The sequence below is a fragment of the Doryrhamphus excisus genome, linkage group LG11 (assembly GCF_037039965.1).
Source record: "Doryrhamphus excisus strain RoL-2023G ecotype Guam linkage group LG11, RoL_Dexc_Guam_v1.1, whole genome shotgun sequence".
Taxonomy (NCBI): domain Eukaryota; kingdom Metazoa; phylum Chordata; class Actinopteri; order Syngnathiformes; family Syngnathidae; genus Doryrhamphus; species Doryrhamphus excisus.
Window position 1 is genome coordinate 2,301,671 of NC_136367.1, and position 13,742 is coordinate 2,315,412.

A 13,742-nucleotide genomic window follows, 5' to 3' on the forward strand; every position below is an offset into this window, starting at 1 on the left:
CACATTTGCTCCAGAAGTCTCCTTTTAAGGTTGAATTGAATAATTCAGTAAAAGCGTCTTTACTCTGCACTGCCATCTAATGGCGGAAGTGCAGATATACCAATGACTACAATGCAAGCAATAGATCACTAATGAGCTATATATAGCTATAATTAGCATTGAAGTCATGCAAAACAAAGTACAGAACAAGAGTAGGTAAATTGAGCTCTGTTCTTGCGGTCATGGACGAAGAACCTGTAATTCTAGCTAAGTTATTTAGTTATGCATGGAGGGATCATTTGAAGGTGTATTACTACAGTCTACGCAGTCGCAGTACATAACTAGAACTACAATATCAATCACTATTCAAGTGGCGTTTCCGTGTCATTGGAATGTTAATGGCTGTTTTGTCCATTTGTACCTAATTTTGTTCTTTAAAAAAAACAAACGTTTCCTTTCGTGTTTATTTTTACTTTGTTGTGCACTCTGCTAACATGCTGTTTTAATGTAACATAGATTATTAGATGTATTTAGAGCGGATACACTATAGAATGTTGACATTTGTAATTATCGAGCACAAACCCAACCCCTGAAAGCACCATCCCACACTGCCGGGATTTCGCGCGTTTGGTTGCCATGGAGCTGAGAGTGATTACTCAGGTTGTGCTGCCGAGACAAAGCGGAATGGAAATAGTAATGGGAGCGAGTCGACTGATATTCTTCAGTAGACACGTCCATGTTGGCTGGATAGCGAAGCAAAGAAGTTAAGGTTCTTGAGGAACAAAGTCCGGAAGCGAATAGTGCGCGTGCAAGTCACAGGTGGGTGAAGTCGTGATTGACGCCTTACCTTTATTACTTTATGTCGATAATGGCGTTCATGCTTACAATTTCACAACAAAAACACTTTCACAACTAGCTCCGTAGTAAATTATCATACACGGTATATCAGTAAAATGTCGAATATTTTTTTTAAAACTTAATACGGGATGTTTGCCCCAGATTTTGTGTTGGTCGCGCCGTGATGACGTCAGGTCACCATTATTGTTTACAGCTGTGTCATACAAAACTATTGAACATGACGTCACCTTAGTATATAACATGAGCGTACGTGCAACCTGTGAGTAAAGAAATGTATTTTTTAACAACAAAATACACCCATTAAAATGTGAATTTCACGAAAATATTCTAGTACTGATCTCCAAAATGGCGTAGTATATTGTGTTGTCGAATAAGCCACAATGACTATTTTTACTACTATAAAAGTGGATCAGTGGTACTTATTTTAATATGTAAGTGCTACTTAAATTGAGCTAATTCACATTGCTAATGCATGATGACTATACAATATGTTCTTAATAGCACCCTAGTCTTATAGATCTCTGAATTCACAAACGAGAATGTTTTGCAGAAGTTCATGTCAACCACTTTACACTTGTATGTTCACACTGAATGTGACCTCAGGGGTCTAACATTAAGAACATAAACCCCCACTGTGTCGTGATTTGTATGTTATATGTTACCGAAGCGAATAATGGCATTGATTATATTCAATGTACACCAATTTGTGACCTTTTGTTTGTTATTTCCAGGCAATTATGACCGGCAGGGAGGTGGACAACCGCCTGCAGGTTCTTCAGACATACCGCTTGTTGCAGTACATCCACGAGAATGATCAGGCGCAAATTGAGAAGATGGTCAACCTCGGGGTGCAAAACCTCATTAATCTCACAGAGCCACAGAAGGGAACCGGGGCGCTTCACATGGCGGTTGCAGACAACAATCACGGTGATGACTTTTTTTTTTTCATGCTTTGTCACACATACAGTATGCACTCTTCAGTATATTAACAGCACAGCTTTATGGCTATGAGCAGTCAAAACAATGCATTATACACATAATACACATAATTAATGCACTTATTACAATACATCTAAGTCCATTATAATAATCTATCTCCGACTCCTCCTTAGATCTCGTCCAGTTTCTTCTCTCGTTGAGAGCCCATCCTGACATCCAGAATAAGAGGGGCCACACCCCGGTCATGTTAGCTGCGGAACTGGGTAATGAGGACATCCTGAAAATGTTGGCAAGCAACGAGGCTAACATGAGCATCCAAGATAATGACGGTAAAGGTGAGTACCACCAGTTTCTTCCTCTTGCTGTATTGTGACGGTTATAAACACTTTTCAGCTTTTCCCTGAATTAGGACCATTTTTTTTTCAATAAAATGAAAAACTGTCACCATCATAAAAAACATTACAGGTCACATATGGACAAACAACCATTCACACTCACATTCATACCTATGAACAATTTGGAGTCGCTAATTAACCTAGCATGTTTTTGGAATGTGGGAGGAAACCGGAGTACCCAGAGAAATGGCCGAAGGTGCATTTGAACTTGAGTCTCTTAGTTGTGAGGCCTGCGCGCTAACCACCCGACCACCATGCAACCGTAAAGATGGCTTATTTTCTGTTATTAGGTCAACTATGTTGGGGAATACGAATGTAAAGTTGACTGTAGGGGTGTTATTTCATGACTAGAGGACTCTAATGACATTAAAGCAGGTTTTCTATGGTTTAAACATTCATTCATTCATTCATTTTCTACCGCTTATCATCACGAGGGTCGCCGGGGGTGCTGGAACCTATCCCAGCTGTCTTCGGGTGAGAGGCGGGGTACACCCTGGACTGGTGGCCAGCCAATCACAGGGCACATATAGACAAACAACCATTCACACTCACATTCATACCTATGGACAATTTGGAGTCGCTAATTAACCTAGCATGTTTTTTGGAATGTGGGAGGAAACCGGAGTACCCAGAGAAAACCCACGCATGCACGGGGAGAACATGCAAACTCTGCACAGAGATGGCCGAGGGTGAAATTGAACTCGAGTCTCCTTGCCGTGTGTTCCGGTCACAACAGTAGCCTGGGTTTCTATTCAGGATTTTTTTTTTTTATTATCAGGGATTATCTTGCCTGTTGTGAGATCATTCAAACTTGCAATAGAAGCCTGTTGTCATGGCAACGAACAGTACAGTAACATTGCTGCCACCCAGTGTCGAATACCACGCCGACGTTTATGAATGCATCTTCTGAATGCCTTATATTTGTATTTTTCTTCAGCAACAAATTCAGTGTGATCCCGCCCTTAAGATACCATTTGTCCGACACACAGCTGCAGATATCTGCTGGAGAAAAAAGAGCGAATAATAAAAAAATAATAATGTAAAATATTTGAGTAATTTGAGTCTAATATCGGGGTGACGGTGGGTCCTGTCAAATGGTAGCTTACTGTAAACCATGGATACATGAGAGTTGGGTTACCTATTTGTTTTCTAATCAGTCCATGTCGTGGATGCTTAGTAACTAACAACAGAGATGAAGAAAAGAAAGTTAATTTATTAGAGTACTGAAACAAAAAAAATAGCATATATTACAAAATCAGATAATAATAGCACAATTATTTTTTTCATGTTATAAAATGAAAGTGAGAAAATGCACCTCATCGGAATGCAAGGTGCTTCTCTCTTGATATGGATGAGGTTGCGCTAACACCCGACACTTCTAATCAGTGAGCCCGAAGCCCTTTTTGGGAACATTTATATTCCATCACACTAATTACTCAGCCGGTCGTTATTAATGGCGCCTGAAAATTACACGAGCAAATGTCAGCTTGAAGGAGAGGTAACGAGAAGGCAGCCAAAAGTGTGTGTGTGTGTGTATGTGTGTGTGTGTGTGTGAGTAGATGTAATTACAGATCAACCTCTACTGTTGAACCTCTCCTGTGATACTGAGTAACTTGATAGCCTGGCTTGTTCCCCTTCAAGTCTGTCCTCTATTTATCTGCATTGTATTGCAGTATGGACTTGGACTACATGAACATGTACTGGATCTCTCATGGATGACTAATTAAACATTTAAAAAAAATAGTCATTTTTAATTAAACAATTCATTGTCTACCTAGATAGTTAATTGGATAACTTGAAGAGTGTCTGACTATGCAGCGTTACAGTGCCATCTATTGGATAGAGTTGCAACAGCAAGCCACTCAAACAGTCCTAATATAATGTAAAGGTGAGCACATAGCACCAAATTTTGAAAAAAAAAACCCAAAACAATCCTTCTGTGGCGGTCCACATTGAATTGTGGCGGGCCATCGCATATAAATGAATGTAAGCAAATTGTATAGTTGATTTAGAAGTAGGCTTATAAGCTTATAGCGGTATTTCTAGCATTCATTTATTTATTCATTTTCTACCGCTTATCCTCACGAGGGTCGCGGCGGGTGCTGGAGCCTATCCCAGATGTTTTCGGGTGAGAGGCGGGGTACACCCTGGAGTGGTGGCCAGCCAATCACAGGGCACATATAGACAAACAACCATTCACACTCACATTCATACCTATGGACAATTTGGAGTCGCTAATTAACCTAGCATGTTTTTGGAATGTGGGAGGAAACCGGAGTACCCGGAGAAAACCCCCGCATGCACAAGGGTGGGATTGAACTCGGGTCTCACATAGCACCAAATTTGAAAAAAAAAACCCCAAAACAAATAAAATTTTTTGTCAAATCCTTCTGTGGCGCTCCACATTGAATTGTGGAAGGCCACCAGGGAATGTGGGAGGAAACCGGAGTACCTGGAGAAATGGCAGCGGGTGGAATTGAACTTGAGTCTCTTAGTTGTGAGGCCTGCACGCTAACCACCCGACCACCGTGCAACCATACAGATGGCTTATTTTCTGTTATTAGGTCAACTATGTTGGAGAATACGAATGTAAAGGTGACTGTAGGGGTGTTATTTCATGACTAGAGACTCTAATGACATTAAAGCAGGTTTTCTATGGTTTAAACATTCATTCATTTTCTACCGCTTTTTCCTCACCAGGGTCGCGGGGGTTGCTGGAGACTATCCCAGCTTACTTTGGGCGAGAGGCGGGTTACACCCTGGACTGGTGGCCAGCCAATCACAGGGCACATATAGACAAACAACCATTCACACTCACATTCATACCTATGGACAATTTGGAGTCGCCGATTAACCTAGCATGTTTTTGGAATGTGCGAGGAAACCCGGCGAAAACCCACGCATGCACGGGGAGAACATGCAAACTCCACACAGAGATGGCCGAGGGTGGAATTGAACTCGGGTCTCCCAGCTCTCATTGAATAAATGCGTCGTATATTCCCACAAAACTGTGCTTTAACCTGACCGTCTTTCTCTCTTGGCTGCAGGGGTTCTGTTCTACTGCATCTACCCAACGAAGCGGCACATCCGTTGCCTGCAGGTGGTGCTAGACTTCCAGGCAGACGTCAACAACGTGTCGTCACAGGGGACGCACGTCTTTCAGCTGATGTGTCAACGCGCCAAAGAGTGTGCCCCCATGTGTCACATGATGCTGGCTAAAGGGGCCAACCCCAATGCAGCTGATCAGGTTATTATTTAGTTGGCGGGGGGGGGGGGGGGTGTCGGCACTCAAATAAGAGATTGAGATGAAATCCCTTCTATTTAGCAAACAGGGGTAACAGCATTGATGGAGGCAGCCAAGGCTGGTTCCCTGGAGCTTGTCAGAGACATTCTAAAAAGAGGAGGGAACCCCAACGCCTTGGACGAGAAGCGCCTGTCAGCAGTTCACTATGCCGCCATGGGGGGCTTTTTTGAGGTGAAAAAGCTGCTCCGACACATGTATGGAGATCCGGTGAATCTTTCCCGTTTCGAACTGTGTCTTTTTTTTTTTTTCCCCAGGTGATTGTGTTGCTGTCAGCATTCTCGGCAGACATGAACATTGTCACTGTGGAGGAGTACACGGCCCTCCACTTTGCAGCTAAAACGGGAGACGTCAACTGCTGCAAGTTTCTGGCTCAGAGAGGTAACACGAGCCGTAATACGGCTACTCGCACCAGACCGATCGCGCCGTGCTGCCCACTAGGATTCATTATCTAGAAATTAACTATTTGCATGTTTAGAGCATAGAAAACCTGTTTTAATTAGAGTCATTAGAGTCCTCTAGTCATGAAATAACACCCCTACAGTCCATTTTTCATTTGTATTCCCCAACATAGTTGATCTAATAACAGAAAATAAGCCAACCTGAGGGCTTAGAGTGGTTAGTGCACAGGCCTCACAGCTAGGAGACCCGAGTTCGATTCCACCCTCGGCCACTTCATTGGGTAGATGCAGTAGAACAGAACCCCTGCAACCAAGAGAGAAAGACGGTCAGGTTAAACCACAGTTTTGTGGGAATATACGACCCATTTATTCAACAACTGCTAGAAATACCGCTGGCCCCACAGCTAGGAGACCCGGGTTTGATTCCCCACTTTTCCGTGTTCTCCCGGTGCGTGCATGGGTTTTTCTCCAGGTACTCCGGTTTCCTCCCACATTCCAAAAACATGCTAGGTTAATTGGCGACTCCAAATTGTCCATAGGTATGAATGTGAGTGTGAATGGTTGTTTGTCTATATGTGCCCTGTGATTGGCTGGCCACCAGTCCAGGGTGTACCCCGCCTCTCGCCCGAAGACAGCTGGGATAGGCTCCAGCACACCCCGCGACCCTCGTGAGCAATAAGCGGTAGAAAATGAATGAATGAATGTTTAGAGCATAGAAAATTTTAATGTCATTAGAGTCCTCTAGTCATGAAATAACACCCCTACAGTCACCTTTACATTCGTATTCCCCAACATAGTTGACCTAATAACAGAAAATAAGCCAACCTAAGGGCTGCACGGTGGATGAGTGGTTACCACACATGCCTCACAGCTAGTAGACATGAGTTCGATTCCACCCTCAGACGTTGGTTAAATGCAGTAGAACAGAACCCCTGCAGCCAAGAGAGTTGGAATATACGACCCATTTATTCAACAACTGCTAGAAATACCCGCACTCCTCACAGCTAGAAGACCCGGGTTCGATTCCCCACTTGGGCATCTCTGTGTTGAGTTTCCATGTTCTCACGGCGCATGTGTGGGTTTTCTCCCACATTCCAAAAACATGCTAGGTTAATTAGCGACTCCAAATTGTCCATAGGTATGAATGTGAGTGTGAATGGTTGTCTAAATGTGCCCTGTGATTGCCTTTTGAGTGTTCAGTTGCTGTGTGATGACTTTAGCAATTCTTTGTAAGGTGACACCGTGAGTCCAGCTGCTACAGTATATTGAGTAATGACCTCCTGTTGTTTTTGGCCATTTTAAAAGTAGCTCGCAGGCTGAAAAAGTGTGAGCACAACATTACTGACACCTAGCGACCATTGTAGGATACTACATTTCACCAACATCTTTCAATGAGTCTTCTGAAAGCCATTTTTGAATGCTTAGGAACAACTTAGGCCCAATAATAACCTGTGATAGAACGAAGCTGTGAAAATGGATGCACAAAGTAGCTTTATAGCTCCCTGACTTCCTATTTTGCTATGAGTTATTTCTTAAATTTGACTTTTTTTTGTCAAAACAGGTCAAAGTAACCTTAAATGTTCATGTATCCCTTTCGTTTATGTGGTTCCACTGTCTAAGAACATATCAGAAAAAGACATTTTCACTGTCAAACCTCATTAAAAATTGCGAAAAGGAGGTTCTTGCAATTAAACTTGGCAGAAGTAATTAAGCCGACAAACATAATCTTGTACTTTTTTTTTTTTGATCAGGCTGCAACGCCAAGCTGAAGAACTCGGAAGGCGTGCTCCCACGCCAGATTGCTAAAGAAGGGGGTCACAAAGCGGCCATGAAGGAGTTGAGGAAAGCGGAGCAGCAGAGGGGAAAGGAGAACACTGACGAGAGTTGCTTGACAGAAGTTTGGGCCCTGACCCTCCACGACTGGTCCAACGAAACCGAGGCCGATCTTCGTCAAGCCTTGGAGAGCGAATCGGTTCACAAAGACACATTTCTGTCCATTTTAGAAACATTAGGTGCTCCGGTCACCCAGGAGCAGTTGGAGATGGTCTTCTCATTGCATCAGACTGGAAGAGAACAATGTATCAACATCAACGACTTCATCAAAGGTACCAGCTACATCAAGAAGCCGTACCTTCTCCTCTCGTACGTTCCCAAGAAGAAAAAAGGTGGGAAAGGCGGGAAGGGGAAGAAGAAACCAAAATTTGTTCTCCCGATGCCTGTTTGTACACTCCCATCGGATCTCAAGCCTCGCCGATCGGATGGAGGCCCACCGGAATACATGATCGAAACATACACCGTGGAAGACGCCCGATTAATGGAACAAGAACCTCCACCGCATCATCCCATAGTTAATGACACGGCGTGGTACACGGAGAAACCGGATAAGATCTATGTCAATATCAACTACCTGGTCAAGAGCGGAGATATCGAGGCTTTGGAAGTCGCCTTTAGTCACAGGATTCCTGTGGATATTCAAGATCCGTTTTACAAGACCCCACTTATGGTGGCCTGTGCCACTGGGAACTCCGAGGTAGCAAAGTACCTCCTGGCCAAGAGGTGAGGAACATTGTCACACTGTATGAAATGGAGTGGAATAAGTAGAATATATGAAAGATATATTTTTGCTAGTAATCGCTACGGTTCCTGACTAATGCCACAATTTTAACATACGCTACTCACACCTTTACAGGTGAACCACAGGAATGCAATTTACATCTAATTTGAGAGGCAAAACACATGAAAAGCAAAATAAAAATGAATACAAATGAACTAAGTGGAACCAAATGTCACAAACAATCCAGCTACTGGAATCCACTGGAATGTAATGGCGCGAGCCAAGTTGCCCCAATGATGATAATGAGTCCACAGGGCCGGCACCAGTTGGTGCTAGTTGGCGCCAGTTCGCGCCAACGCACCTAGTGTCACCAATAAGGTTCCTAGTGGCGTGCAGTGGCTCAAACTGCCTCCCAACTGGCTCGTGGTGGCCCGTAACGGTGGCAGAAACTGAGTTTGGCGGGAAAAAAATGTCAAAGTGTTTACAATTTTTGTCCACTAAGTGGAACCAAATGTCGCAAACAATCCGGCTATTGGAATCCACTGGAATGTAATGGCTCGAGCCAAGTTGCCCCAATGAAGATAGGAGTCTACTGGGTTGGCGCCAGTTGGTGCCAGTTCGCGTCAGTTCGCACCAATGCAATTTGCTGTGGCGCCTAGTGTCACCAATAAGGTTCCTAGTGGCATGCAGTGGCTCAAACTGGCTCGTGGTGGCCCGTAACGGCGACAGAAACTGAGTTTGGCGGGAAGAAAATGTCAAAATGTTTACAATTTTTGTCGATGTGTTCACTAAGTGGAACCAAATGTCACAAACAATCCGGCTATTGGAATCCACTGGAATGTAATGGCTCGAGCCAAGTTGCCCCAATGATGCTAGGAGTCTACTGGGCCGACGCCAGTTGGTGCCAGTTCGCGTCAGTTTGCGCCAATGCAATTTGCTGTGCCGCCTAGTTTCACCAATAAGGTTTCTAGTGGCGTGCAGTGGCTCAAACTGGCTCGTGGTGGCCCGTAACGGTGACAGAAACTGAGTTTGGCGGGAAGAAAATGTCAAAATGTTTACAATTTTTGTCGATGTGTTCACTAAGTGGAACCAAATGTCGCAAACAATCCGGCTATTGGCATCCACTGGAATGTAATGGCACGAGCCAAGTTAGGAGTCCCCTTGGCCGGCGCCAGTTGGTGCCAGCTCGCGTCAGTTCGCACCAATGCAATTTGCTGTGGCGCCTAGTGTCACCAATAAGGTTCCTAGTGGCGTGCAGTGGCTCAAACTGCCTCCCAACTGGCTCGTGGTGGCCCGTAACGGTGGCCAAAATTGAGTTTGGCGCGAAGGAAATGTCAAAATGTTAAAAATTTTCGTCTATGTGTTTACTAAGTGGAACCAAATGTCGCAAACAATCCAGCTATTGGAATCCACTGGAATGTAATGGCACGAGCCAAGTTGCCTCAATCATGATAGGAGTCCACTGGGCCGGCGCCAGTTGGTGCCAGTTCACGCCAAAGATTATGTAATTGTCACGTAGTGGCTCGCTGTGGCACCGAATTCGAGCCACTACACGCCAATCACATAATCTTTGCCGCAAACTGGCACCAACTGGCGCCGACCCAGTGGACTCCTAGCATAAGTCAACGTGCTGGTTCTATATTTCTAGTCTAAAGATGTTCCTGATGGGATATTCTGTTCTGAACAGGGCTTCGGTGGATATTTGTGACCAGTTCTGCTGGACGCCGCTCCACCATGCTGCCCAAGCTGGCCAAGTGGAACTTCTGGACCTTCTATTGAACGCAGGAGCCAACATCGACGCTCAAACCATCACTGGGACCACACCCCTCATGGTTGCCATCCAAAGCGCTCATCTAGATTGTGTTGAGTACTTCATCGAAACTGGTGCCAATCTCCTGGTGGAAAACAAGAAAGGTCAGATTCCTATACATGCAATCGGAATAGTTTTAGTTACAGTTGTGATCAGGTGTGTCTGGGGATGGGGTATCGGTGGCATTTTGACATACTGGGATGAGAACCCTCGTGTGTTTTGGCAAGTCCTGCCTGGGCTTGGATCGTGAGGGCAGTCTCAATGAGACTCCATGGAAGGTAAGGAAGTGTGAAAAATGGATCCTCCAGCAATCCCGGCATGGTGCATGGAGCCCAGCCAGAACGGCGAGGTATTCTGCCTGGAGCACCCTCGACGAGGTTCCATGGACGATCGGGAAGTGCAGTGGAGGAAGCTAGGAAATGGCGCTGTTTCGCTCGGCCCATGCCCAGAGAAGCTCCATGGGAGGCGGGGAAGTGCAGCAAGGAACTAGGCCTCCAACATGAAAAAAAAAAAAATCATCAAAAACTAGGAGGGCTGCACGGTGGTCGGGTGGTTAGCGCACAGGCCTCACAACTAAGAGACTCAAGTCCAATTCCACCCTCTGCCATTTCTCTGGGTACTCCGGTTTCCTCCCACATTCCAAAAACATGCTAGGTTAATTGGCGACTCCAAATTGTCCATAGGTATGAATGTGAGTGTGAATGGTTGTTTGTCTATATGTGCCCTGTGATTGGCTGGCCAACAGTCCAGGGTGTACCCCGCCTCTCGCCCGAAAACAACTGGGATAGGCTCCAGCACCCACCGTGTGGTAGAAAATGAATAAATAAATGAACGCTATAAGCCTAGAAGCCTTCTTCCAAATCAAATATACAATTTGCTTACATTCATTTATATGTGGTGGCCTTCCACAATTCAATGTGGACCGCCACAGAAGGATTTGACAAAAAATTTTATTTGTTTTGGGGTTTTTTTTTTCAAATTTGGTGCTATGTGAGACCCGAGTACAATCCCACCCTTGTGCATGCGGGGGTTTTCTCCGGGTACTCCGGTTTCCTCCCACATTCCAAAAACATGCTAGGTTAATTAGCGACTCCAAATTGTCCATAGGTATGAATGTGAGTGTGAATGGTTGTTTGTCTATATGTGCCCTGTGATTGGCTGGCCACCAGTCCAGGGTGTACCCCGCCTCTCGCCCCGAAGACAGCTGGGATAGGCTCCAGCACCCCCTGCGACCCTCGTGAGGAAAAAGCGGTAAAAATGAATGAATGAATGAATGAATGAATGAAAACTAGGAATGCTAGACCCGGTTCCCATTGGTGCTCTCAACTTGACAACCATGTCACCCACTGAATACGGTATTTTGAGGCAAATGGTGGTCACCACATTTTTTTTTGGACCCCTCCGGACTCCACCAATACAATTAATGAAAGTGCACATTTTGAAGTGGCATCTAATATGACGCATATATGACACGGATTAATTCTGGACACTATTTGAGAAAGACAGGACTTTTGTGTACATAGAAAAAGTCTAACATCTTTGCATTCAACAGTGTTGACTAATGTTTGACTCCCATGCAGAGCAAAACTGCCTCGACGTTGCCATCGCCTTTGCCGAAGGTGCGATCTATCAACTGGTGAAAGAGAAGGTCGAAGCCTTGCCTAAGCCAAAAAACAAAGGAAAGGGTGCCAAACCTAAAAAAGCCAAGGTACCCAAATAACACCCTTTGACCTCTTTTTACCAGAAAATCTCAACTAACCGTATTAAAACTCTTTTTCTCTGTGTTCTATTTGTGTGTTAGGGATAATTCTCCATCCATCTGCTGTTCTTGGAACTCATTCCCCCTCACTGTTGTTCTAACTACCTGCCAATGACGTTTCCTTATCATCTTTTTTTTTTTTTTTTTTTTTTCATCTTGGTCAACTCCCAGCTGTGTTACACAATACATTTATTTGAATAGAATTTGACCCTGATTCAAATAAATGTACTTTTTATTTTTTATTTTTACCAAGAATCATCTCACTCTTGTTAGAAACAAGCCTTATTACAGAATTAGGTTATTATTATAACAGAACCCGGTTCCAATAACCTTTTAAAGTGAAGGTGGTGCTCTGTATTCAATAATAGCAATATTATCAGTTTAAAGAAAGAAATCAGGTTGTGCATCAGGTTTTCCGAAAAAAAAAAAACAAAAAAAACGCATTTATTAAAAACAGAAAAATACACAAACTTTTTCACTGTTCTCAAATATCTTAATTTTTATTTTTCTGCACAAAATAAGATGAAAAATAAATAAACAAATCAAGAATAAAGAAAATCAATCAATTAGTAATACATAAGTAATTATAATAAAACGGCAAATAATAAAAACTTAAGAAACCACATATAGTTGGTGGGTAGACAAATTATTTTTTTCAGATTAAAATGAACAAAGCATTATTAGAGCCCTGTAGACATGACAAAACACGACTATAGTCACATTTATACTCTTTTTTTTATTTACAACATATTGCGCAACTGCATTGTCTTGAGACACATGCTAACTCGCAAACTAGAGAGCTAGCGACCTAAACGGTAGCCTTTCAAGTTATTTCCTTTCAACTTAAATAGCCAAAAACTTACCACTTCCACACGGATAGGGAGGATAACTATTAACAGCTATTTAACCTTTAACATGAACATGAATCAAACGTAATAATTTTTTCTGGGTACATGATACCATACAGCATCCATATCAAAACTAGTGTCCTGCGGGCCACATTTGGCCCCTGATGTAAACGTTAAAAATACCATAGTAGCAAGACTACACTTGAGGCAAGTATGCGACATGTGATAAGAGCCACAAATGAATTCCTCTGTGGTAATTAAATGAATGTAATCATCTCGGTGTCCCCCAATATAGGCCGATGCTGCAGGAGATGCAGACAGAGCGACTGCAACGGCAGCGAAGATATCTCAGGGAGCGTCAAAGACTGTCATGCAGCACCACACTGATATCATGACCGGGAAGAATAGCGTTGAGGATATCTCGTTTGTTGCTAAAACGGTAGGCGTATTCATTTGACATGCTTGTCTTGGAAATTTTATGGCAAAAAAAGCTGAAAAGGAAAAATAATTGTCAGTGTATGTATAGCTCGCTTTTAGTGATTTGTACACTTTGACGGTCTCAGGTTTTTGGGAAGCCGCAACCGAGCAGCCGATTGAAGTCAAAGGTCGAGAGACAGAAGGAGCTCATGTCTCTACAGTTGGACTTGGACGACTTCATGATGATGCCTTTCACCCAGAATCACTAAAAGGAGAAAGATAAAACCCTGCTTGGACTGGATGGAGGTTTGGCCAAGAAATACATGAAGTACATGGTTACTGGATTTAGACTTACATTGTATGAATTAATACTATAATTTGTAATAATACATTCTATGATGCTTTACAGATAACAGTGCTACATTATAGAGGACATGTCCCACAATAGATGCAATGGTTAGTGGTGTCTTTTTGCCAATTT

The 13,742-nt window shown here is 43.5% G+C and overlaps 1 protein-coding gene across 3 annotated transcripts; it reads left to right on the forward strand.

Moving 5' to 3' along the window:
* The first annotated feature begins 605 nt into the window (after positions 1–605).
* On the forward strand, positions 606–13,671 carry ankef1a (ankyrin repeat and EF-hand domain containing 1a). Of its 3 annotated transcripts, none has more exons than XM_058076796.2 (11): positions 606–798; positions 1,569–1,764; positions 1,950–2,111; positions 5,219–5,418; positions 5,497–5,646; positions 5,730–5,853; positions 7,625–8,429; positions 10,115–10,341; positions 11,818–11,945; positions 13,140–13,283; positions 13,408–13,671. In XM_058076796.2, the coding sequence occupies exons 2-11, from the start codon at positions 1,575–1,577 to the stop codon at positions 13,528–13,530; spliced, it is 2,253 nt and encodes a 750-aa protein (XP_057932779.2). In that variant the 5' UTR covers positions 606–798; positions 1,569–1,574; the 3' UTR covers positions 13,531–13,671. The 3 variants fall into 3 exon arrangements, with proteins under 3 accessions (XP_057932779.2, XP_057932797.2, XP_057932787.2); XM_058076804.2 differs by lacking the exon at positions 606–798 and adding an exon at positions 1,022–1,096; XM_058076814.2 differs by lacking the exons at positions 13,140–13,283; positions 13,408–13,671 and adding an exon at positions 12,039–12,176.
* The last annotated feature ends 71 nt before the right edge of the window (positions 13,672–13,742 follow it).